This window comes from Microcaecilia unicolor, chromosome 4 (assembly GCF_901765095.1).
Source record: "Microcaecilia unicolor chromosome 4, aMicUni1.1, whole genome shotgun sequence".
NCBI lineage: Eukaryota > Metazoa > Chordata > Amphibia > Gymnophiona > Siphonopidae > Microcaecilia > Microcaecilia unicolor.
The window spans coordinates 90,109,327-90,132,540 of record NC_044034.1 but is presented as its reverse complement, the minus strand read 5'-3'; the positions used below and the strand labels follow the sequence as shown (position 1 = coordinate 90,132,540).

The window sequence follows — 23,214 nt, the reverse complement described above, 5'->3', positions numbered from 1 at the left end:
AGCGGTAAGGAAAAAAATAATCAAAAGGTACAAAAATACCCACACAAGAAGGCACAATACAATAATGAATATCTTGCCTTGAAAGGAGAACACGATGGCACAGCGAAAAACAAAGACAGAGGGACCTGTGCTTGTGCGTTGGGTGGAAAGGTACCACTGCGTGCACGGTGGTATGCTGCTAGAAAGTTCTACCGTAATCTCACTAGTCAGTGTCCACACAGGGCTCTGTTGGATGACCACTCAGCAGCGGGAATACAACTGGCCTGCTTGTCCCTGGAGAAGCTGCCTGTACAGTCAAAATGATTTACATATTATATACAGGTACTTTTTCTGCCCCTAGTGGACCTCTTTTGTTTGTACCCGGGGCAATGGAGGATTAAGTGGCTTGCCAGGGTCACAAGGAGCTGCAGTTGGAACTGAACCCTGCTCCCCTGGTTTTCAGGCCACTGCACTAACCATTAGGCTATTCCTCCACTCCAGTCTACCACTGCGAGACTGCCACTAGAGGTCACATAAATCCCAGAAGGAAGGAACAATCCACTCAGCCCCTAATAGTAGAGTGGAGGAGTGGCCTAGTGGTTAGAGCACCGGTCTTGACATCCAGAGGTGGCCGGTTCAAATCCCACTGCTGCTCCTTGTGATCTTGGGCAAGTCACTTAACCCTTCATTGCCTCAGGTACAAACTTAGATTGTGGGCCCACCAGGGACAGGGAAATACCCAGTGTACCTGAATGTAACGCATCTTGAGCTACTACTGGAAAAGGTGAGAGCAAAATCCAAATAAATAAATAAATAATATTCAACGCTGGCAGTCAGACATGGCCTAGCATTCAATATCAAGGCCTAATTCTGTGTTTTAAAAAAAATGTTCTTCACCACCCACTGAATATTGGCTGATACAGGGCAAGAGGCAACAGCTAGCAACGTATCTGCCTCTGCCATACTGTGTTTGCCTGAAAAGATTTAAGTAAACAGTTGGTTCAGGAAAATATCCTTTGGAGCGGACTGGCTTTTTGACAGAGTGCTAAGCAAGGACAGAATAAAACTGCTTATAGCCCCCCAGAGGATTCCGGTCCCAGAAATACTCTGATTCCAGGTACACACTAGGTGAATGCCTACCATATAATATCCCCCCATTGCCGTGATTTGACTTCTGTTATGGGGAGTTTTACCTGTTTTGCCTATATGAGAAAGGTCTGGTATCGGTATAAAACTAAGATATGGAACCCAAAGAGGCAGCAGCATGCATCAAAAAACAGCCCAAGGTGAGATAGTGAGGACACACAGAATTAGGTAAGAAGCAAGACCTCTCCTACCCCCCACATAGCATGGTAGATAGGGGAAGGACAGATCTGAGCGACAGTGGTAGGGTCCAGTGACCAGTGGTGACAGTATCAGAAGATAATGGGAAACTAAGGAGCAGTCTCTGAAGACAAGGAGAGAGGGTATACAAATGGGCACAGTGACAGAGGCATCCAGAAATACAGAGGGTATGAAGGTAGAGAAGCATCAAGTAGATGGGGGGAGGGGGAGGGGGAGCCAAAGAACACTGGTCAGATACAATTATTAGCACTAGCAGTTCTTTACGATGAACACAGAAACTCTTGGATCGCAGAGGAAAAAATTGATATCACTGAAATGGAATGTATTTTGGGACACATTCTACCACTGAAAGAGAAAAGGCAAGATAAAGCGTACTGATTCTGGTGCTTAAAAAACAAACTTCTGACATCTGCATGCAACTTCAGCTTTATAAAATTTGTACAGATGGTACTTCCCCTTTAAGCAAAATCTGAAAAAGGGAAAGGTGACTAATGAAGTAGAGTTCAAGAGGTTTGGGCATGTTTCTGGTGGACAAATTCATAAAAATTTATTAGTCAGATGGATTTGGGAGAGCCATTGCTCATCAGAGGAAATGAGCTATGAGAAATAAATCAACCATTTGGAATCTGCCAGCTCACTGGCTCACATGGCTTTACTTATATTTATAAAAACAAGTCCATCATAGTTGTAAATACCTGACAATATAATTTACTGGATAAACATGTCAAACAGATTTTTACCACACCAGAGCAAACCCAAACAAATATGACAACATAAGTTTTGAAACAGATAATTAACATGGTATAATGCTACCCAGAAGACAATCTCAGTATAATATTGCACTCTCCACATACCTTGAAGCTTCTTTAATAACATTCTGTAAAAATATAAGTCGAGTTTGTAAATTGCCTTGCACATGCTTCAATAAGGAGAATATTTTTTCATATTCTTGAAGGAAAAAAACAAAACAGAGATGTAGTTTAGATCAATGCCTATCAAAAACATTAAATTCACTGGAAAGGTACTCTCACATGGACACAACAGCTTTACCTGAACTCCCAGTTAAATGTAAATCTGTTTAAGAATACTTAAAACACAATAAAGTTCTGCAAGAGTAATTTCAACAAAAATTATTGGTGCTTCCTGTGACAGACATAAAAGTAACATGACTTCATTTACAAGATCTTCTGCTGCTGTCTTTCCAGTTCAGACACAAATGACCCCATTTCCAAAATATTTTTACCAAAAATATACAATAAGAAAATAGTGCTATATGTAAATTATGTACACTTTACAACAGGAGCCCCCAAACTACAGGCTGTACACGCTGACTCCAGCCACTAAGGGTTGTTTTTCTGCCTCATCTGCCTAAAAAAAAAAAAAAAAGGCAAGTGCACCACAAGAAATGCAGAGTAAAGAAAAAAGTGCACACAAAGCGTCACTCCCTCCCCCAAAAAAGGACAAAACAGAGGTCTGTATTTGAAAAAAAAAAAATTTAACATCTATTAGTGACACCATACCCAAATGTCTTTAAAAGATTGGGTTATAGGAAGATTCTCTTTAAGTGAACATGGAGCAGTGAATTGCAATCTGTGGGTTTATGATACATGGTAGTAGAAAACTTTCTTTGATCATATTTAATAAGGATGGCTAAATATGAAATCAGATCATGACTGGCTAGATTCCTATTAAGTCAATCAAAATTTTTTTGGAGATCTGGTGAACCTAACCAGGGGCGTAGCCAGACCTTGCCGGGAGGGGGGGGGGGGGGTCACTGTTTAGCCGCCGCTGCCACATTGGATCCCCCTGTCGGCGATCCCCTTGAACCCACCCTCCCCCGCCGCATCAGATACCTTGTTTGCTGGCGGGGGTCCCCGAACCCCGCCAGCCAAAGAGAGTCTTCAGCACTGGAGTAGCGCCTGCGTTCAACTAAGTTCCTGGTGTATCAGCTGTTTCTGACGCCCTACGTCCTACACCGCCCCGTGCAGGACATAAGGCGTCAGAAACAGCTGATCACACCAGGAACTTAGTTGAACGAAGGCGCTACTCCGGCGCTGAAGAAGACTCTCTTCGGCTGGCGGGGTTCGGGGACCCCCGCCAGCAAACAAGGTATCTGATGCGGCGGCGGGGCGGGCGACGGCGGAGGGTTGGTAGCGGGAGGGGGATTCAAGGGGATCGTCGGCAGGGGGCCAGGGCCTAATCTACGGGGGCCCAGGCCCCCTCAGGCCCCACGTACCTACGCAACTGAACCTAACCATATCATGAGAAATGTCATTAATGTATCCCCAAATGGAAAACAACCAAAGTGGAGGAACAGATGATGCCTTATGGAGTCCTTGAAAAACAGTCAAACAGTAAGACAAATGGATGTGTCTTCCAACTTTAATCACATGTACAATTAGTGGGTTCTCAAGGATGTAGTTTACTGAGAGCACCTTAATAACCTATATCCATGAGAACCTACTAATTGTACTTCTGATTAAAGCTGGAAGACTCATCCATTTGCCTTACTGTTTGACTGTCAATGTATCTCCTCCAAAGGAGGTCTTGTGCAGAAAATGGTTGTTTTCAGTTGTTGGTCTTTTAACTCAGCAACAAAGATTTGACAGTTCAGATGCTATGGAGGTACCCATGGCAGTCTGCCTTCAATTAAAAGAAAAAAGAAAGACAGTCAAATCCAGCATCACATTTAAAAAAATAAATCTACTAGTTATACCTAAGCACAATGTCCATGTCAACCTAATCAGAGGGAGATCACCAGGTCTCGCACACCAGATAGAAAAGGCCTAGGACTGGTGGCATTAGCATAAAGAGAGGCCTAGGTGGCAGCAGCACGAAGACAGGCACTTGGGTACTGGCAACAGTAATAGCATGGGAAAAAAAAAATGATGCTCATGCAGCAACAGGAGCAACAAAATAAGGAGATTGCCCTGAAAGTTGCTGACAGCATGAGAACAGCTCGGACTGGATCCACCACAATACATAGAGGAAGAGGAGAGAAATGACTGCTGAAGGGGAGGGAAAGGGGAGATGTTTGTTCAAAGAGGGGGGAAAAAGAGAAGGGCAGATACCACAATGAGAGAAGGAAAGATAAATGTGTGTGGAACAGAGAGAAGGGGGAAGGGGAAATGGGACTTGATATACCGCCTTTCTGAGGTTTTTTGCAACTACATTCAAAGCGGTTTACATATATTCAGGTACCGTACTTATTTTGTACCAGGGGCAATGGAGGGTTAAGTGACTTGCCCAGAGTCACAAGCAGCTGCAGTGGGAATCGAACTCAGTTCCCCAGGATCAAAGTCCACTGCACTAACCACTAGGCTACATCCGGCGAAAGCTGGATGAAGAAAGAATACTGGAGAGACAGAGGGTAGGGTTCCAGGGGTGGGGCATGGATGTCAACTTCCAAGAAAGAAAAATTAGGGCTGTGCAATTCATTTTCATTTGTGTGTGTACATTTTTTTTCACAGCTATATTCATTTTTTATGCACATAAATCATTTTTAATATGTAAATAATAAACTTCTATACATAAGTAATCAACAAAAAAATTACATGAAAATTAAGAAAATCAAATTGAAAGGAAAAAAAATACTAGGAGTGGAAGTTCCACATCCCTAGTTATTACTGGCACTTTATGTGCTGCATGCCCCCCCCCCCCCCCCCAAATAGGATCCTTGCCTCTATACACCTTCCTGGTAAGAGCCAGACAGTCAGTCATTCCTTCTGCACGCCACCTCATCAAACTCCTTGGAGGAGCTCTCTTCTCTATAAGTAGTTTGTGAATCCAGATATACAACATTTTTTTGCAACTGTATGATGAAGGTTCCTATATGTACTTACTTCTTCCTGGTTTTCGAATCTCCTTCAATATTTGTGTCTTCAGCTCAGTGTTGGCTTTCTCAAAGCTCACGAAGGGTGCTGTCCTTGTTTTGCTCAGAGAAGATGCTGACAAACTATTGTCCACAGAAGGTTCTGCACCTTCCACCTCCTCATGATTTTCCAGGAGGTCATCATCGGAAAGGTCACTGGAACTCGAGAGATCATGATTTAGGTCCTCAGTGTGATTTGTTGTCAGTTCCAAAGAATTAAATAGCGAAGATGAAGATAAAAGTTCAGATTCCATAATTTTGCTTGGCAAGACATCAGACGGGAGCTGATCTGAAACGTGATTTTCTACCAGATGACTAATTGCAACATCACTGTTGATTTCAGAAGCTAAAACAATAAAAGAAGATATTTCAAATGGGAACATCACCAAATACAAAAGTGTTACCAGTAATGTTCATTCTTCAGAAAATGGTCTTCATCAAAGAGCATTTGCAGTTGAAATGTTAAACTTCAAACCTCTCAGTATTACTAGGAATCCCCATGTTTATTTGTAAACACGTATACTGCCTTCCTGGACAACCATTGAAAGTGGTTTAAGATGAATGAAGCAAAATCAAAACAGATAAAATGCAAAAGATGAAAACATCACTAAAATTAAATAAAAATGTAAAATAAATTTTAAAAAATGCATCACCTATGAAACACTTTCCAGTGTATTTGCATATTCTTAGTCCCCTCTCAAGCACTAGTTACATTGTTGACATCTTCTGAGAGAATTCCAAGATGTACCAAAAAGGGGGAGAGAGGAAAGGGGGACACAGGAAATTGTTCTGGGGAGACAGGAAAGGGGGACACAGGAAATTGTTCTCGGCAGAACCAACATTACAGGAAATGAATACAACCTGTATTTGTTTACTGTTGACTTTCTCCATAGCTCTGTGGTTAGCTACAATGCTTTGTAAGCCAGCAAGAAAATTTCTGGGATAGTGGTTAATGAAGTAGACCACCAGTCCTAGAAGGGCAGGAGTGGACAGAACAGGCTTGTCCACCTTTATCTAGTGGGGGCCACATTTTATAATTTGTAACATTCGGTAGGCCAAAAAGCATTTGCGTGTACTCACGCTTTCTTTCTGAGAATCACACACTCATGCACTCTGAGAGCACCAAGGCGGATGATCAGAAGCCCCGCGCTGTTTATAGTGCTCTAACAATAGCCATACCACCCCTATGATAAGGGATAATAGCATGCACAATCCTCCCGCACTTGTTTGACAGGTCCAGGCTCTCAAAAGCCCGGATCCGTAAAACTCAGGGGCTCCTCTTAACTGCAAGGCCTCAATATGCCCCCCCCCCACCCCCACCGAGGACAGCAACTTGGGGGCTGGAGGTCAGGCGGACCTCCAGTCCCCCCAACCCAAGGGCACGGGGGTCTGGAGATCTCCAGCCCCCCTATCCCCCCCCCCCACACCTAAAAAATAAGGCCCTGGTGGCCCAGTGGGCCTCAAGGCAAAACCCCCCACATGGTGGTCTATCGGCCCCCTCTCCCCCCCCCCGTACTTTTGTGGTGGTGGAGGGTGCAGCTAATACCTCCTACACCACAAAGGTACGGGGAGAGGGGCAGCTAGACCACCAGGTGGGAGGGACTGGCCTTGCAGCCCACTGGGCCACCAGGGCCTTATGTTTGGGGTATGGGAGGGGTTAGGGGGGCTGAAGAACCGGTCCATGTTACTGACCTTTTTTTTTGGGGGGGGGGGGGGGTTAGGGAGGCTGCAGATCTGCCGGACCTCCAGCCCATGTGTTGCTGGCTTGGGGATTGGGGGAAGGGTTCGGTCCTGTAGGAGGAAAAGGGGGAGCCTATTAGCATGCAAATGCATGTTGGACAGAGCTGGTCAGTGCATTATTATATGTGCTGGTCAGCTCTGATCATAGGGTGAGAGCAAACACAGGCGCTAGTAGGGCACTATTGACCTCTGCGTTTGATTTTGATCATCTGCCCACAAGTCTCTCTCTCTTTCATGTACCTCCCCTTGCCAGCCTCTCTCTCAACTGGATGACTTCAGCTGCATCAGAATTGCACAACTGCAACTTCCCTGATGCGACTGACTCTTTTCAAATTTGAACCACACGGTGAAGAAGTTCGGAAGCTCTTGTGGTTTCAAGTTTTGCAAGACTTGAAACTATGAGAGCTCCCAAACCTCCTGCACCGCATGGATCAAGCTTGAAGAGAGCCAGAGTCACAGCAGGGAAGCTGAAGTTGGGTGGTTCTGATGCAGCCAGGTGCAGGCTGGATAGCCACAGTTAGCAGGCTGAGTTCTGGCCAGCAGACCATAGGTTGGTGTAGAATTACTCTTAAAAACTAGCTTTGTTTCGATCATCAGTATGAGAAAAAATTGTCTTACCTGATAATTTTCTTTCCTTTAGTCCAAACAGATCAGACCAGGACTTATGGGTTATGTCCAATGACCAGCAGATGGAGACAGAGAACAAAAGTAGTTCCTTGTGATTTGACCCCTTAAGGGTACTATGCCTCCATGGAATTTCAGTATTTCACACGACAAAGCAATGGAGAACAAACAGAGAACAGAGCATATATCATAGTGGTAAAGCACTCAAGCTGATATCATAATGATATATTACCCAGATCAATAAAGGACTATGGACACATAGAATCCCTCACTCTCTTCTCTGAAGTATCAGTTTTTGTAGACTCAATAAGGGACCATAGACATTTAGAGTCCTTCAAGCTCCTGTGACGTACAAGCTTGGTTGATGCCGGAGACAATCGACCAATGTACAGACAGGGCAGCATAATCTATAGATATGTATCTCCACAAGAGTAGAAGGTAGCATAATGAAACAGTACATCAACCGAAGGAGCAAGCAGTAGCTGTTGAAGTGTACTGAAGCAAAGTTCTACTGCCAAAGCAAGAGAAGTGACCTTGCAGCAATTAGAACTGTACAAAATATTCATATTTGAACTGATCTGGCCCCAAATAGTGCCCCAAAAACATTACACATATTTGGTCAAATAGTGATTTAAATTTGAATACAAATAATCCAGGGATCTACATTGCACACTCTCCCTCCCACTGCACATTGTGAAACCCCTTTTAGTTCCTCCCCATTTACCTGCTCAATCACAGCCACTGGTGATTGCCTGTTCCGCTCAGCCTCTTTGTGAAAGAAGTCCAGCACAATCAGTGATAGAGAAAGCCCACCCCCAGAGGCTGGAAGCATTGCAGGTAGCAAAGTCAGCTCCACAATGACATCAGCAGCATTCCCGCTGTCTGATTGGGCACAGGAGTTGAGAGTCAGTCCCCACTGAGATGTCAGCAACAGTCCTGTGAGAGCATAGGATTTGAGAGTTGGGACTAGGGGGAGTGCAACTGGGTAAGCCCCATTCCCTGCCAGTTGACATCACGTTGGAGGCTGGAATAGCTTTACATTCTTAAGTTCAGAGACAGCAGAGAGTGAGAGCCAGTGCATCAATTTTAGTTAAATAAAATACTGTTTGCAGTTTGACTGCTGTTGAGCAGGTAAGGTGGAGGAACTAAAAGGGGGGGGGGGGGGGGTCAGGAAACAGGGAAACTGATTGGGACAGTGGGCAGGGGTTCGTGAGGTGCAATGACGTCTGCATTCTAACATGTGAGCGTTTGGGCATCGGAAAACACAACTATTTGTCTTATTACTCACTGGATTAGAGATGATTTTCAGCAACAGTTTGCTGTCTTGCATTGTGAGTATTTTGTGGTAGTCACACTGGAGCTTGTCTAGCAGAAGCTCTTTTGGAAATGTTCACAAAGTGGAACATTGAGAAAAGTCAAATCCATGTTGTCTTATGAGACAATGGAGACAACCAAAGTTCAAACGCTGGGGTCTGTGGACTCAGTTTTGCTCATACACTCCAATTATGTATTCATGATTCCTTATTATCAGTCTTCTGTCATGTCATTAATTCAAACATCCAGAAAACTGGTTGAAAACTTAAAACATTCTTCCAGTGCCACATCTAGTTTACATGCCATTCAGCATCAGCTGCTAGCTGATCAGCGACTTGATGAAATTCAACATTTTATATGTTGGAATGTTTGCTTGAACAAAAAAGGGCTATACTATACACTTCCGAATCGGATGATGTCAAGGGACTAAATTTGCAGCAGTGGTCGTTGATGAGCGTGTGATATCTCTGCTGAAGCCATTCGAACAACTAACTCGTGTAAGCAAGTACTCATCTACACTTTCTGTAGTTTTGCCAGCTGTAAGGTCTTTGCTCTTATACATGAATAATTTGTTTGATGATGAAATAAAAAATGCTGTCAGATACAGTGAAATCTGTGAATGATTGTTTTTCACGTCTTTTTGAAGACAACTTTCTTATTACTGCTACTTGAATTAACCTAAAATGAATGGAGGCAAAATTTAAAATTTTCTCATCTGTTCACAAACTTGCTAAACATTCTTCCAAATCACCACATGTTAGGTAAGCAGGACAACCAGGATCCGACTGAAGAAAAAGTTGCTGAACCACCCAGTGAAAAAACAAAAGTTTCTTCTGGTGATTTTGACTTCTGAGCTGCATGGGACTACTCTAATTCTCAAGTGTGCTATGATGGCACAAGTTCAACCCCTTCTGAGATTGAAACTGAAACCAACAAATTCATTGCAGAACCCTGCTTATCAAGAACTCAAGATCCAATTCTGTGGTGTGTAGGAGTGTCCCCAGTGTGTCACCTTGTATGCAACTGAGGCCCTATGCCCATGTACAGGTCTGAACCTGAATCATCTGTATGAACAAGAGTATGATGGCTGCTTGCACATTTCCTGTTTCTTCATCAGCCCATGGACAGTGCTTGCTGACCAAGGACACTGTTAGCACAAAGAATATCTGCACTTCATCTCAGGGGGTGAAGCTGGTTACCGGACAGATTTATAACCCTCAAATATGTGACAATGTCAGTGTGCCCCTTTTGGAGACACCAACAGGCTGAGGGAGAGTATCTGGATCAACACTGGACTTCTTTGTCTTTGAAAGCCTGGATTTCACCTACTGGACAGTAGGAATGTGTGTTCTGATTCAGCCAAAACAGTCACCTGAGGACAGTGGACTGAGATCTGGACAAAACTTTTGGAAGACAAAGAAAACGAATTTGCTTGGCACTGCGCCCGAGTGGACACTCTGTGGATAACTCTGGAAAGACACTGTCTCATAGTGCCTATGCCCTGCACCTTCCTGTATAACTGTATAAGGGAAAGTAAGCTAAGGAACACGGCTGCCTATCTGCGTAAGGACTAATTGCCTAGGCTAGCTGAAAGATAAACAGTCACCTTCATCCTGATAAACTTGCTGGGTCACAGCTGAAGCTTGGAGCAGGACCCTGCGTCTACCGGTCAGCCACGAAGCAAATGTCTTATGATGAGAAGCTGGGGTTCAACTAATTATCATTTCTATTGCCATAGGCTGGTTTAGATTCATGGGCATGGTTATTAGTCTGATATCTATTGGCTTTTGTATTCTCAGGTATAATTCTCAGCATCGAGAGAGAGAAATATATAGGTCATTTACAGCTTTCTATTTTGTGTATTTCCCAGTGATATATTTATAACTTCCGGAAATCACTAAAAACCAACCTGTTTAAAAAGGCATACCCTACCGATCCAACTTAAATGCCTAATCTCTGCAACACAACCAAAGTAAAGCACGTAATGGACATGACACAACTCTTCCGTTCTCCGATTCCCTAATGTGGCTGTACCACATGAACTTGATCTTACCACAACATCACCCTATATTTGTTCACACCGGAGCCTGCAAAGGCCTCTCCGGTACTATGTAAGCCACATTGAGCCTACAAATAGGAGGGAAAATGTGGGATACAAATGTAACAAATAGATAAATAAATCCTTTGTGTTATTTGATGGTACTTATTGTGTGTTTGCTTGCCTTCTCACTAAGTATTATTGATGATATCTATTTAATAAATATTTCACGTATTGGCATAGTGCTCCTTTGGAAATTACCATTGGAAGACAAATCCATTTGGTTTTGTAGTGCCTACCACCTGTAGTTGCTATTCTAGGTGAATATCTGTCTAGGCAGATCATTTACTAAGCTAGGCGATTATCTGATTTACCAGCAATAACCACTACAGGTAGAAACAACATGAACACACTTATCCAAATCTGAGAATATGTGCTAAAGCTTCTTTGTAACCACTAGTGAGCACGTTCAACTCCACTTAACTTTGTGACATGAGGAAAATACTTTAGATGTTGGAAAGTATTCCCACCTGCCTTGTCAATGAGAGGTCAGGATAATGAGTTTTCAGGGACTATTATAACCATTGGTCAAAAACCTTCTCCTCCTCCATAATTTTTCAAAATGTTTTTTCTATAATCACATTTTGAACTTTTTCATATATCTTTAAGGCAGATGCTTTACGTTGTCTTAAATCATTATCATTTAATTCTTAAAACTTCCAGCAGCTCTAGCCAAACATACTGCAGTGACACTTATCTGAACGAATAGGGATTGAGCGTAGAAACAAAATGAAAAGAAAGGGTGTCAATACCCACAGGTACTAAGACATTTTAATGGTGGGTGCCTGGACTAATCTGTTTGGACTAAAGGTAAGATAATTTTTCCTTCCTTTTCATCCAACAGATCAGTCCTGGACTTGTGGGACGCAGCAAAGAAGTTCACAGATAGGGTGGGAATATATGATCACAGCTCAACAGGACCAAATCCAAACACAGAGAAGTCCAATACAAAGGAAGAGGTAGTGCTGTGGGCAAGATACTGCCAAGAATAGACTGTACTGCCAAGAATAGACTGTAATCAGATACACAAAAAGACATAGAAGATATGAAAACACTGTAGAGCAGTAGGAGCTGAAATAAAATAAGCAGCGAAGATTGCCCACAGGCAAACCTAGAGAGGCTAAAGCCAGCAGAACTGTTAGAGAAGTTCCTGAGAAGATCCAAAGTGAAAGACCACCTAAAGTGTAATGCTGACATAAGGCAGAAGTAACCAGTCCAAAGTACAAGGTCCAAGAGGAGGCCATCCTACCACTCCCAGTGAAAGAAAGTGAGCCATCATTCAGAAACAAGAGAAAAGACGAGAGCTACCTGAGACAATGAAACTCAATGGAAACAAAGGAATTGTTTTTTATCTAGGGATGGATAGACCCATGAAGACCCCCTCTAATAGGTTGGCAAACCAGCCATCTACCAGAGAGGTTCCCTTGAAGGCTGTCTAAGAGATGTTTGCGCTTATCTGACTCGCTTCTAATGTCCATGGACATATGTGTATTCATTTTAACCATTTTATCTCTAGATATTTCACAGAAAGGAGTGAGAGGAAAAGTTAAGGATAATTACCTTTATTATAGCTTACCACAATAATACAACGGGATCAGGAATACAGGCAGATGGGTGGACAGTACTTCGTATAGCAAGTTAAAAGGTCTTCTGACACGCCCTAAATCTACCCGCCTTATATATTCTCCTATCTCCATTCTAAGTAATGGGGCCCATAAGCTACAGTGTTAAACCTGTTTATCCCAAACTAGCTGACCACAATCTTGCTTAATTGGAAAGTTGACACCCCTTTTTTCTCAATCATTTCCTTACACCTGGCATGAGGCACTTGTTTCTCAACTTGTTTTTCTAACTTAGATTAGAGAAAATTCCATTTTGTAACTGATATTAAAGTTTCCATTTTGTGTTCATATTTTAAATCTTCCATTTTGTTTTCATATTGCTTGACCTAACTTTTCCAATTCAGGCCATTCTGGTCTTAGTCTAGGCCTAAAAACTAAGCCATGCTTTTCCAGCAAGCTTCTAGTTATGTCAACCTGACTTGGCCTATGTCCCTAGTAGCCTGAGCTCTATGGCTCTGCCCTCCACCATTCCAGTGGGGGTCTCTGGCTGTATTATATCAGAATGAAGTCCTGTAATCCTGAAGATGAAGATCCAAAGTTAACAGCAAGCAAGTGAAGGCCCTTGGTAGGGACAGGACCTCTCAGTACAGAGGGATACAATGTCACGAGCAGCCGAAGCCAATAAGGGAAAAGGTGCAATGAAATATGTGAGGAAAAGCCTCAAGATTCCAAATGGAAAATTCTGTATAAACCCTTAAACTCAAGAGGAATAAAAGGATAAGCAATGTTAACCAAGAAAGACAAAGCAGGTATCAACTCCCGGGAACTCCAGCCTGGAAGGACTTAGAGAAAAAAGTGATAAAGGAAAACTGGCCTTAAAATTAGTAATTAGATAGCGACGTAGAAAAGAAGAACTATGGCAAAAAGGGTATAAACCCAGCTGCCAATATAAACTTTATGGTGTAGATTACCAACATTTTTATCTTGTACAAAGCCAATAGCATGAAGCCCAGCTATGGGGCAAAGAAGATCAAAACGCTAAGATACTGATCGTACAATTATCCCTGCCGCTGAGACAGGGCAGGTAAGGTCATACTAGCCAGAAAGGCAAACTCAGCGTAACCAGAGAGAAGGCTCAGAGGAGCTAGAGAGAAATGCCTAGCCAAATTAGAGAGGTATACTTGACTAAGTCAAAGAAACACATTCAGCCAAATCGGTGAACGTAAACTCAGCTAAGTCATTAAAGTCAAGTGAACAAATTGAACTTAACTAAGAGGTCACACAGATGAGTCCTTGAAGCTAAAATGTGAGAGGTTAGAATCAACCAAATTCAGGAGGCTATGCACAGCTCAGTCTGAGGCATGGAGAAACTGAGCTGAGCCAATGAGACAAATCTTGGCTGAGCCAGAAGAGAAACCAAACTAAGCTTGCAAAGAAATAATTTTGCTGAAGTTGAGTTCCCAACAGAGGACTGCAACACTGTCACAGGTAGCTGAGAAGCATCTCAGCAACAAGAAATGAGATAGTACAGAAAATGGTAAGTATTCCAACTATGCCCTTGCAACAAGAAGTGGATTAGAATAACTGTGGAAAACAGATAGCAAGCACTACTTAATACCACTTATGTGCTATATAGTACCAGTGTGTCCAGTGCAACCGTGCCACACAGTCATCAAATGCTGACAAGGGATGTCAAATGCTACAAAGGGCATGCTCTGCTAGGAATCTGGAACTGTGTTAGACAGCAGAAGATACATCCAAGACAGCAAATAACTTCTGTTGACCTGTAGACATACCTGGAGTGGTGCCATACTAAAGATTACAACTGCAGTTGAAAACATTGCTGTGAAATCAAAACCTGCAACAACAGGTTCTGTGATCCAGGCACAGTTGGCTGCTACAGCCGTTAGGCTTCGCCTTAGGAGGAAGCTGTAGCAGATGAGTGCAGAGGAGGCTGGTGTCACTGCTGCAGCTATGAGAAGTATGAGAACCCCACGGAATGCAAGAGGTAGAATGCTGGAATACCTTTTGGACAATCTCATATTGTCGCCATGATCCAAGAAACCAATAAGAGAACTGGTTGTTGTATATGTGCAAGATAAATAAGTACAAGAAACTGTGAAACACAGCTAGAGCCCCTGAAGGCACACAGAAAGGGAACACACCTGTGAACTACTGTAAATGCTATGCATGTGAACTGTTGCTGAGTGACACGTGATGATGGAGAGAGGAGATTGCATGGGTCCTGCAAACCTTACACATTCAGAATGAGAAATGTTTGGAAGTCACTTCCAGAGAGGAAACTGAGATGTTGAGAAAAATACAGAGCAAGTGCCTAGCTCTGAAAATAAATCAATATGTCCTACCAGGGGCAGCTCAAGCCAATCTGCTGAGGTGAGGGATGAGATGGCACCCCCAGCCCACCGGAATCCCGCCCACTCTCCTCTGAGCTGCAATCAAGGAGTAGAGTGGCTGGGTGTGATACAAAACAGCAATTAAGTTTATAACAAAATCATGAAAATACATAAATCACATATATATATTATATGCACATAAAACCAAAGCTGAACAACCTAATGGAGGAGTCAAATCACACACAAAAGAAAACAATCCAGTTTATTCTACCAGGGTTGAGTCCTCTGCTGCTGGTGGCTGCCAGGAACTAGCTGCACACCTCCAATGCCTGAGGTGAGGAGCAAGGAGCACAAGTACTCACAGAGAAGTCAATTGTATGTAATTATTCATTCACATGGGTATTCCCAGATCAACCAATAAAACTCTCCCAACAAGCAGTACAGAAGAATGCTTCACTTTACAACTCAACATACACACTCTGGTATCACATTAGTGACAACACCACAAACCACTACCAAACACTGTGTGATGTAAGACAAAACCTTGCAAATAGACCTTCAGAAGCTTACCCTACCCTACCAACACCAAGTTAAGAACTCAAACTTCACCAACCCTACCTACGAAAAATTAGCATTGCAAATGTTCTAGAACAATAGCACAACTCCAGGGATCATGGGTGTGGGTCTTTTATTAAGCATAAGGTGTGAAGAGTTCTTTTCCAGCTGGAAATACGGACTGCTACAGATTCCTATATAGAATACGGACTGCTACAGATTCCTATATATTGAATCTCTTATCCTAGTTACACAAGGAAAACACAGGCCATCACTTAGCAAAAAATATGAGATTACAAACAAGAAACAATGTACAAAAAAAAGAGAAAAAAAACCCCAGATTGTGAGCAGTAAAATCCCCAAAAAACAGATGCATTTTCTTCAATACAGAACAAAATACAAGACATGCAGATTTTCAAAGCTGACATTATCTTTCTCTAAATATAAAAAACATTTATTTGTATCCCTTGTTTTCTGACCATTTTATTTTTTTCAATTGGGTTGGTCCTGGTCTCTTTACTATTTCCTTTTGTTGCTTTTCTCCAAGTCCCTTTCCAGGATCTCATTTCCATTTTCTGATTCTTCACTGTCCTGTCTTCTTCCTAATGCTCAACTGACACTGATCCTTCTGTTTCATTGTTGTCTCCATTTCTCTCATCTGCCTTTTTATGAGCCTGTAACTAAATTTCATCCTTCCTGAGTCTCCTCTTTCACCTACTTATCAAGCTTTCCACTTCCTACACTTTAATCCCATCTCCTCCTTTCCCTACCCCTCTCTCATTCCTTTCACAACCTTCTATTCCCTGAATTTCATTCACTTTCCAGTCCTCCATTTCCAGCCTCTGTATTCATATCCTCCCTGTTATTCAATTCCTCACCACCTCCAGTCTTTTTCTTGTTTTACCCCCTTCTTCCTCCCCTATTTCCAACCTCTCTATGCCACCTTATTTTACCCCTCAAACAATCTTTGTAGCCTTCTTTCTCCCCTTAACCCAGCAGCCACTGTTCCTATCTTTTCTCCCATAATTCTCTCTACTTCCCTAGCATCTACTACCCTATTTTTCTTCCACCTTAACCCAAACATCCATCTCTGTGCCCCTCCATCTGGCCATGTTTCTTCCCCCCACCAACAGTATCTGCCCACCTCCTCCTCCTCCTCCCACCACCACCACCAATGCCCAGGTCAATGCCAATCCCCAGCTCCCATCTGTCCACAGCCCCCTTTACCCATGCCCGGTAGCAAACTAGTCTCATCAGCCCCCTTCTCCTATCTGCCCAGCACCTCTGCAGAGAAGGGAGCTCCTTTCTTCACTCATTCAACTCTAGCTGCCAGCACTGCACAGAAGTTGAAATTAGAGAATGCACACTTCCTATATCCCACATGAAACAGGAAGCAGATTCTGTGATTTTAGCAGCTGTGCGGAACTGGCAGCCAGAGCAGCTGGAGTGAAGAAAGGAGCTACCACTCTGCACCTGATTTAATGGTACCAGATCTGGCAAGTAGTAGAAAGGAGCAGCTGGCAGAAATTTTGGTGAAGTGAAGAAGCTGGTGCAGCCAAGGAGCTTTGAGGAACAAGAAACACTGACATCACAAAGCTGAAGCCAGTCCACCCACAAAATGCCAAAGAGAGACAATGATAAAGTATTTTATATTATGGTTTAATCATAACTTGATTATGAATGTGACTGCTGGGCAGACTGGATCGACCGTTCAGGTTTCTATATGCCGTCATTTAATATGTTACTATGATCCGGGAGAACAGGGTAGTTGAGTGGGGGATGGGAATCTGTACTAGCAGTGTACGGGTATGTGTCACAAGGGGAGAGGAATCAGAAGTCTAACAAATCTTTTGTTCCCTTCTGTTCCCTGTGCAGAATTCAGCAAGGCAATTACAGAATTCTGCACAAATTCTGCATTGCGCAGTGGCACAGAATTCCCCCAGGAGTAACCTATGAATATACAGCACAAAAAAAAATTTCACTAGACCCTAAAACACCAAAACATCTACAGAAGTAAAAGTGCTACAGATCTCAACACAAACTATATGAAAACAAATATCATACCTTAGTCACATGCAAAACACAAACAGACCCTCACCAAATACAGAACAAGGGATCCCAAATTGGAGATAGAAATATGAAGACAAAAATTGAACTGGGAACCCCAAGAAGTTAAGCTCTGCATATACTGCCACATAAGTACATAAGTATTGCCATACTGGGACAGACCAATGGTCCATCAAGCCCAGCATACTGTTTCCAACAGTGGCCAATCCAGGTCACAAACACCTGGCAAGATCCCCAAAAAAAGTACAAAACAATTTATGCTGCTTATCTCAAAAATATTTTCCCCAAGTCCAATTTAATAATGGTCTATGGACTTTTCTTTTAGGAAGCCGTCTAAATCTATTTTAAACTCTGTTAAGCTAACCGCTTTTACCACATTTTCTGGCAACGAATTCCAGAGTTGAATTACACGTCGAGAAGAAACATTTTCTCCGATTCGTTTTAAATTTATTACTTTGTAGCTTCATCGCATGCCCCCTAGTTCTAGTATTTTTGGAAAGCGTAAACAGACGCTTCACGTCTAGCCATTCCACTCCACTCATTTTATAGACCTCTATCATATCTCCCCCTCAGCCATCTTTTCTTCAAGCTGAAGAGCCCTAGCCGCTTTAGCCTTTCCTCATAGGGAAGTTGTCCCATCTCCTTTATCATTTTCATCATCCTTCTCTGCACCTTTTCTAATTCCACTATATCTTTTTTTAGATGTGGCGACCAGAATTGAATACAATATTCGAGGTGCGGTCGCACCATGGAACGATACAAAGGCAATATAACGCCCTCATTTTTGTTTTCCATTCCTTTCCTAATACCTAACATTGTATTTGCTTTCTTAGCCACCACAGCACACTGAGCAGGTTTCAACGTAACATCAACGACGACACCTAGATCCCTTTCTTGGTCTGTGACTCCTAATGGAACCTTGCATGACATAGCTATAATTCGGGTTCCTCTTTCCCACATGCATCACTTTGCACTTGCTCACATTAAACGTCATCTGCCATTTAGACGCCCAGTCTCCCAGTCTCGTAAGGGCCTCTTGTAATTTTTCACAATGCTGCCGTGATTTAACTACTTTGAAAAACTTTGTGCTATCAGCAAATTTAATTACCTCACTAGTTACCCCCATCTCTAGGTCATTTATAAATATGTTAAAAAGCAGCGGTCCCAGCACAGACCCCTGGGGAACCACACTAACTACCCTTCTCCATTGAGAATATCGACCATTTAACCCTACTCTCTGTTTTCTATCTTTTAACCAGTTTTTAATCCACAATATAACACTACCTCCTATCCCATGACTCTCCAATTTCCTCTGGAGTCTTTCATGAGGTACTTTGTCAAACGCCTTCTGAAAATCCAGATACACAATATCAACCGGCTCACCTTTATCCACGTTTGTTCACCCCTTCAAAGAAATGTAATAGATTGGTGAGGCAAGATTTCCCTTCACTAAATCTATGTTGGCTTTGCTTCATTAATCCATGCTTTTGAATATGCTCTGTAATTTTGTTCTTTATAATAGTCTCTACCATTTTGCCCGGCATCAACGTAAGACTCACCGGTCTATAAGATCTCCCCCGGAACCTTTTTTAAAAATCGGTGTTACATTGGCCACCCTCCAATCTTCTGGTACCATGCTCAATTTTAAGGATAAATTACATATTACTAAAAATACATAAGTACATAAGTATTGCCATACTGGGAAAGAACAAAGGTCCATGAAGCCCAGAGTCCTGTTTAATCGCATGCCCCCTAGTCCTAGTATTTTTGGAAAGCATAAACAGACTTCACATCTACCCGTTCAACTCCACTCATTATTTTAAAGACCTCTATCATATCTCCCCTCAGCCACCTTTTCTCCAAGCTGAAGATCCCTAGCCGCTTTAGCCTTTCCTCATAGGAAAGTCGTCCCATCCCCTTTATCATTTTTGTCGCCCTTCTCTGCACCTTTTCTAATTCCACTATATCTTTTTTGAGATACGGCGACCAGAATTGAACACAATATTCGAGGTGCGGTCACACCGTGGTGCGATACAAAAGCATTATAACATCCTCAGTTTTGTTTTCCATTCCTTTCTTAATAATACCTAACATTCTATTTGCTTTCTTAGCTGCAACATATATAAGAGGAGAGCAGACCATTTAAAAACTATGGGGCCCTTTTACTAAGCTGCAGTAGACTCTATGTGAGTGCAGCGTGCGCCCAAATGAGACTACCACCAGGCCAGCGTGCCTTCCTGGCGGAAATCAAACAGCCTCCAAATCATGAACTCATGGGTGGATACATTTTAATTAAAACAACGCAGAAAAAACACACTGTCTCATCCTCTCATTACTACAAAACACGAACAAACCCACCCATATAAACACCCCAGACTACACCCTTCCTGTTTCAGACAGCCAGAAAATTCTCGTAGTTACAATCGACCAAAATAGTTCCGCAAGTTCATTTTTCATCTGGGATGAATACCATCCGGTCCAGAAGATTTGCTACTCTTCAATTTGTCAAACTGTCCCTTTACATCCTCTAGGTCTATAAAGATTTCATTCAGTTTCTCCGACTCGTCAGTTTTGAATACCATTTCTGGCACCAGTATCTCTCCCAAATCTTCCTCAGTGAAGACCAATCTCTCCGCTACGGCTTTGTCTTCCTTGATCGCCCCTTTTACCCCCTCGGTCACCTAGCGGTTCAACCGATTGTTTTGCTGGCTTCCTGCTCTTACTATACCTAAAAAAAATGTCTACTATGTGTTTTTGCCTCCAACGCAATCTTTTTTTCAAAGTCCCTCTTTGCCTTCTTATCAGCGCTTTGCATTTGACTTGTCATTCCTTATGCTGTTTCTTATTATTTTCAGTCGGTTCCTTCTTCCATTTTCTGAAGGATTTTCTTTTAGCTCTAATAGCTTCCTTCACCTCACTTTTTAACCATGCCGGCTGTCGACTGGCCTTCCGTCCTCCTTTTTTAATACACAGAATATATTTGGCCTGGGCTTCCAGGATGGTGTTTTTGAACAGCATCCATGCTGGATGTAAATTTTTGACCCTCGCATATGCTTCTCTAAGTTTTTTTTTTTCACCGTTCTTCTCATTTTATCATAATCTCCTTTTTTTAAAGTTAAACGCTATTGGATTTCCTGTGTATACTTACTTCAAAGCTAATATCAAATTTGATTGTATTATGATCACTGTTATCGCGTGGCCCCAGCACCATTACCTCTCACACCAGATCATGTGCTCCACTAAGGACTAGATCTAGAATTTTTTCTCCTCGTCGGCTCCTGTACCAGCTGCTCCATAAAGCAGTCCTTGATTTTGTCAAGGAATTTTACCTCTCTAACATGCCCGAAAGTTACATTTATCCAGTCAATATCGGGGTAATTGAAATCACCCGTTATTATTGTGTTGCCCAGTTTGTTTGGTTCCCTAATTTCCTTTAACATTTCTAAATCCGTCTGTTCATCCTGGCCAGGCGGATGGTAGTACACTCCTATCACTATCCTTTTCCCGTTTACACACTGAATTTCAATCCATAGGGATTCCAAGATGTGTTTTGTTTCCTGCAGAATTTTCAATCTATTTGATTCAAGGCTCTCGTTAATATACAATGCTACCCCCTCCACCAATTCAATCCACCCTATCACTACAATATAATTTGTACCCTGTTATGACAGTGTCTCACTGGTTATCCTCCTTCCACCAGGTCTCAGAGATGCCTATTATATCTAATTTTTCATTTAGTGCAATATATTCTAACTCTCCCATCTTATTTCTTAGGCTTCTGGCATTCGCATATAGACATTTCAAACTATGTTGGTTGTTCCTATTTACATCATGCTCAGTACTTGACAGTATTAATTTGCAATATTTTGTCTGATTTTTATTTAAGGACACCTGATCTACTACGGTCTCTTTTGCAACCTCACTATTGAGATACTCTATCTTCCCTGTTTTGGTGACATCTTTGAAAGATACCTTATCCCGAACCATGCACTTTTGAGCGACTGTCTGCCTTCCCTCAGTTTCTAGTTTAAAAGCTGCTCTCCTTTTTAAATGTCGATGTCAGCAGCCTGGTCCCACCCTGGTTAAGGTGGAGCCCATCCTTTCAGAATAGACTCCCCCTTCCCCAGAATGTTGCCCACCGGACTGCCAGATCGTCTGCTTTGGGGGGGGGGGGGGGGGGGGAAGCGGGCTTAAGTTTGACAGGTCCAGGAGAAAATCCCGGACCTGTCAAACCTCTTCAGTGGGCCTCCCTCATTCCTCCCTTGCTAGAAAACTCTAATGCCAGCTCCTATCTGGCGTAAGATTTGCAGCAGTAGCAGCGCCATTGTTTGGCGCACTGCCTGCTGATCATGAGGGATGAATGCGGGAGACACTTGTTTGCATGCATTTGCATGCAATTAGCGTTCAGAGCCGGCAAGCACTTTATTACACGCGCTCACTGGCTCTGATCATCGGGCGGGCGCAAACACAGGTGCTAGTATGGCGCTATTGGCCTCTAGCACCTGTGTTTGCTTCTGATCGGCCCATTATTGCTGCAAACAGCAGTGCCTCTCTAAATAAACATCCAACCCTCTGAAAAGAACTGGACTAACAAGGCTATGAATTAAGGCTACTTAGCATAAAGACCAAAGAAATCTGACAAGCACCCTGCTAAGATACAAAAAAGGAGTGAGGAAGAGCAGAGGCTGAAACCAACAGAGTGAACTCAGCTTTAAAGACACTGGGGAGAAATGACAGAGAAAATTACTCACAACAAAGAAAAATGATTCCCTGTTAGGGAAATATCAGGATCTCATAAATAGAGCATTATGGAGAGAAAGGCAGCATAGAAGATTCCCCGCCTTCAGAGTAACGATTGTAAGCCAAAAGCAGAAATGCTTTTGGTTTGTTGGGGAGGGGGGGTTCAACCAATGAATAACCTCTTTTGTACCAGAGAAAAAGAGCTCATGTTTGAGAAATGAGGGCTGATGCCATGCCTACTAGCTTATGTAAGCGCACTCCTAGTACATTAATAGCATACTTAGGTGATATTAGCCAGTAAAAATGGCACAAAGATAAAGGAGCCCTTCAGCTGAGTTTTCCCTGTGGCAACATCTCTTTCTGTCCTATTACCAAGACAGCTACTGTCAAGCCTAGAATTATTTTTTTCCAATTAGCAAACAGCTGTGCAGCCTAAAACCGAGCAGTAGAGAATCCACTTCTTTGTTACTCCTGGTTTTTTACCCACTTCTTTGTTGTTTTGCAGCCTAATACTGAGCCATAGCAAACACCAAGGACAGTAGTAAAAGCAAGAGAAACAAACTTAACGGTCCCAAGAAGTTTGGCTGAATGAAAAAGGCACCAACAGAGAGAAAGAAAACAACCTTGAGCTACTACTGAAAAAGGTGTGAGCAAAACCTAAATAAATAAAATAAACAAATTTACACCTCAAAGCAAAACCAGTTGCTTGGGGAGCACAGTCATCCTCCAAGACACACAAAAACGCAGTTACTCACCTGTAGCAGGTGCTCTCCAAGGACAGCAGACCAAGTATCCTCACAGCTGAGTGACGTCATCTGACAGAGGCCAGTGCAGATGCTGACTAGCAAGATTAAAATTTTCTAGCAGCATCCCACTGCACATGCACCGGTGCCTTCCGCCCGACGCAGGAGCGTGGGTGTCTCTATATAAAATAGCTAAAGAATACAACTTCAAGGGGAGGTGGGA

The 23,214-nt window shown here is 42.7% G+C and overlaps 1 protein-coding gene across 2 annotated transcripts in view; it reads right to left on the bottom strand.

The window, feature by feature from the left end:
- INTS6 (integrator complex subunit 6) overlaps positions 1-23,214 on the bottom strand; it is a 242,077-nt gene that overhangs the window by 16,013 nt on the left and 202,850 nt on the right. For both annotated transcript variants that reach the window (XM_030200446.1, XM_030200447.1), the window contains 2 exons: positions 5,166-5,540; positions 2,178-2,271 (listed from right to left, as the gene is read on the bottom strand). In XM_030200446.1, the coding sequence (XP_030056306.1) occupies positions 2,178-2,271; positions 5,166-5,540 (469 nt within the window). The remainder of the gene's footprint in view (positions 1-2,177; positions 2,272-5,165; positions 5,541-23,214) is intronic.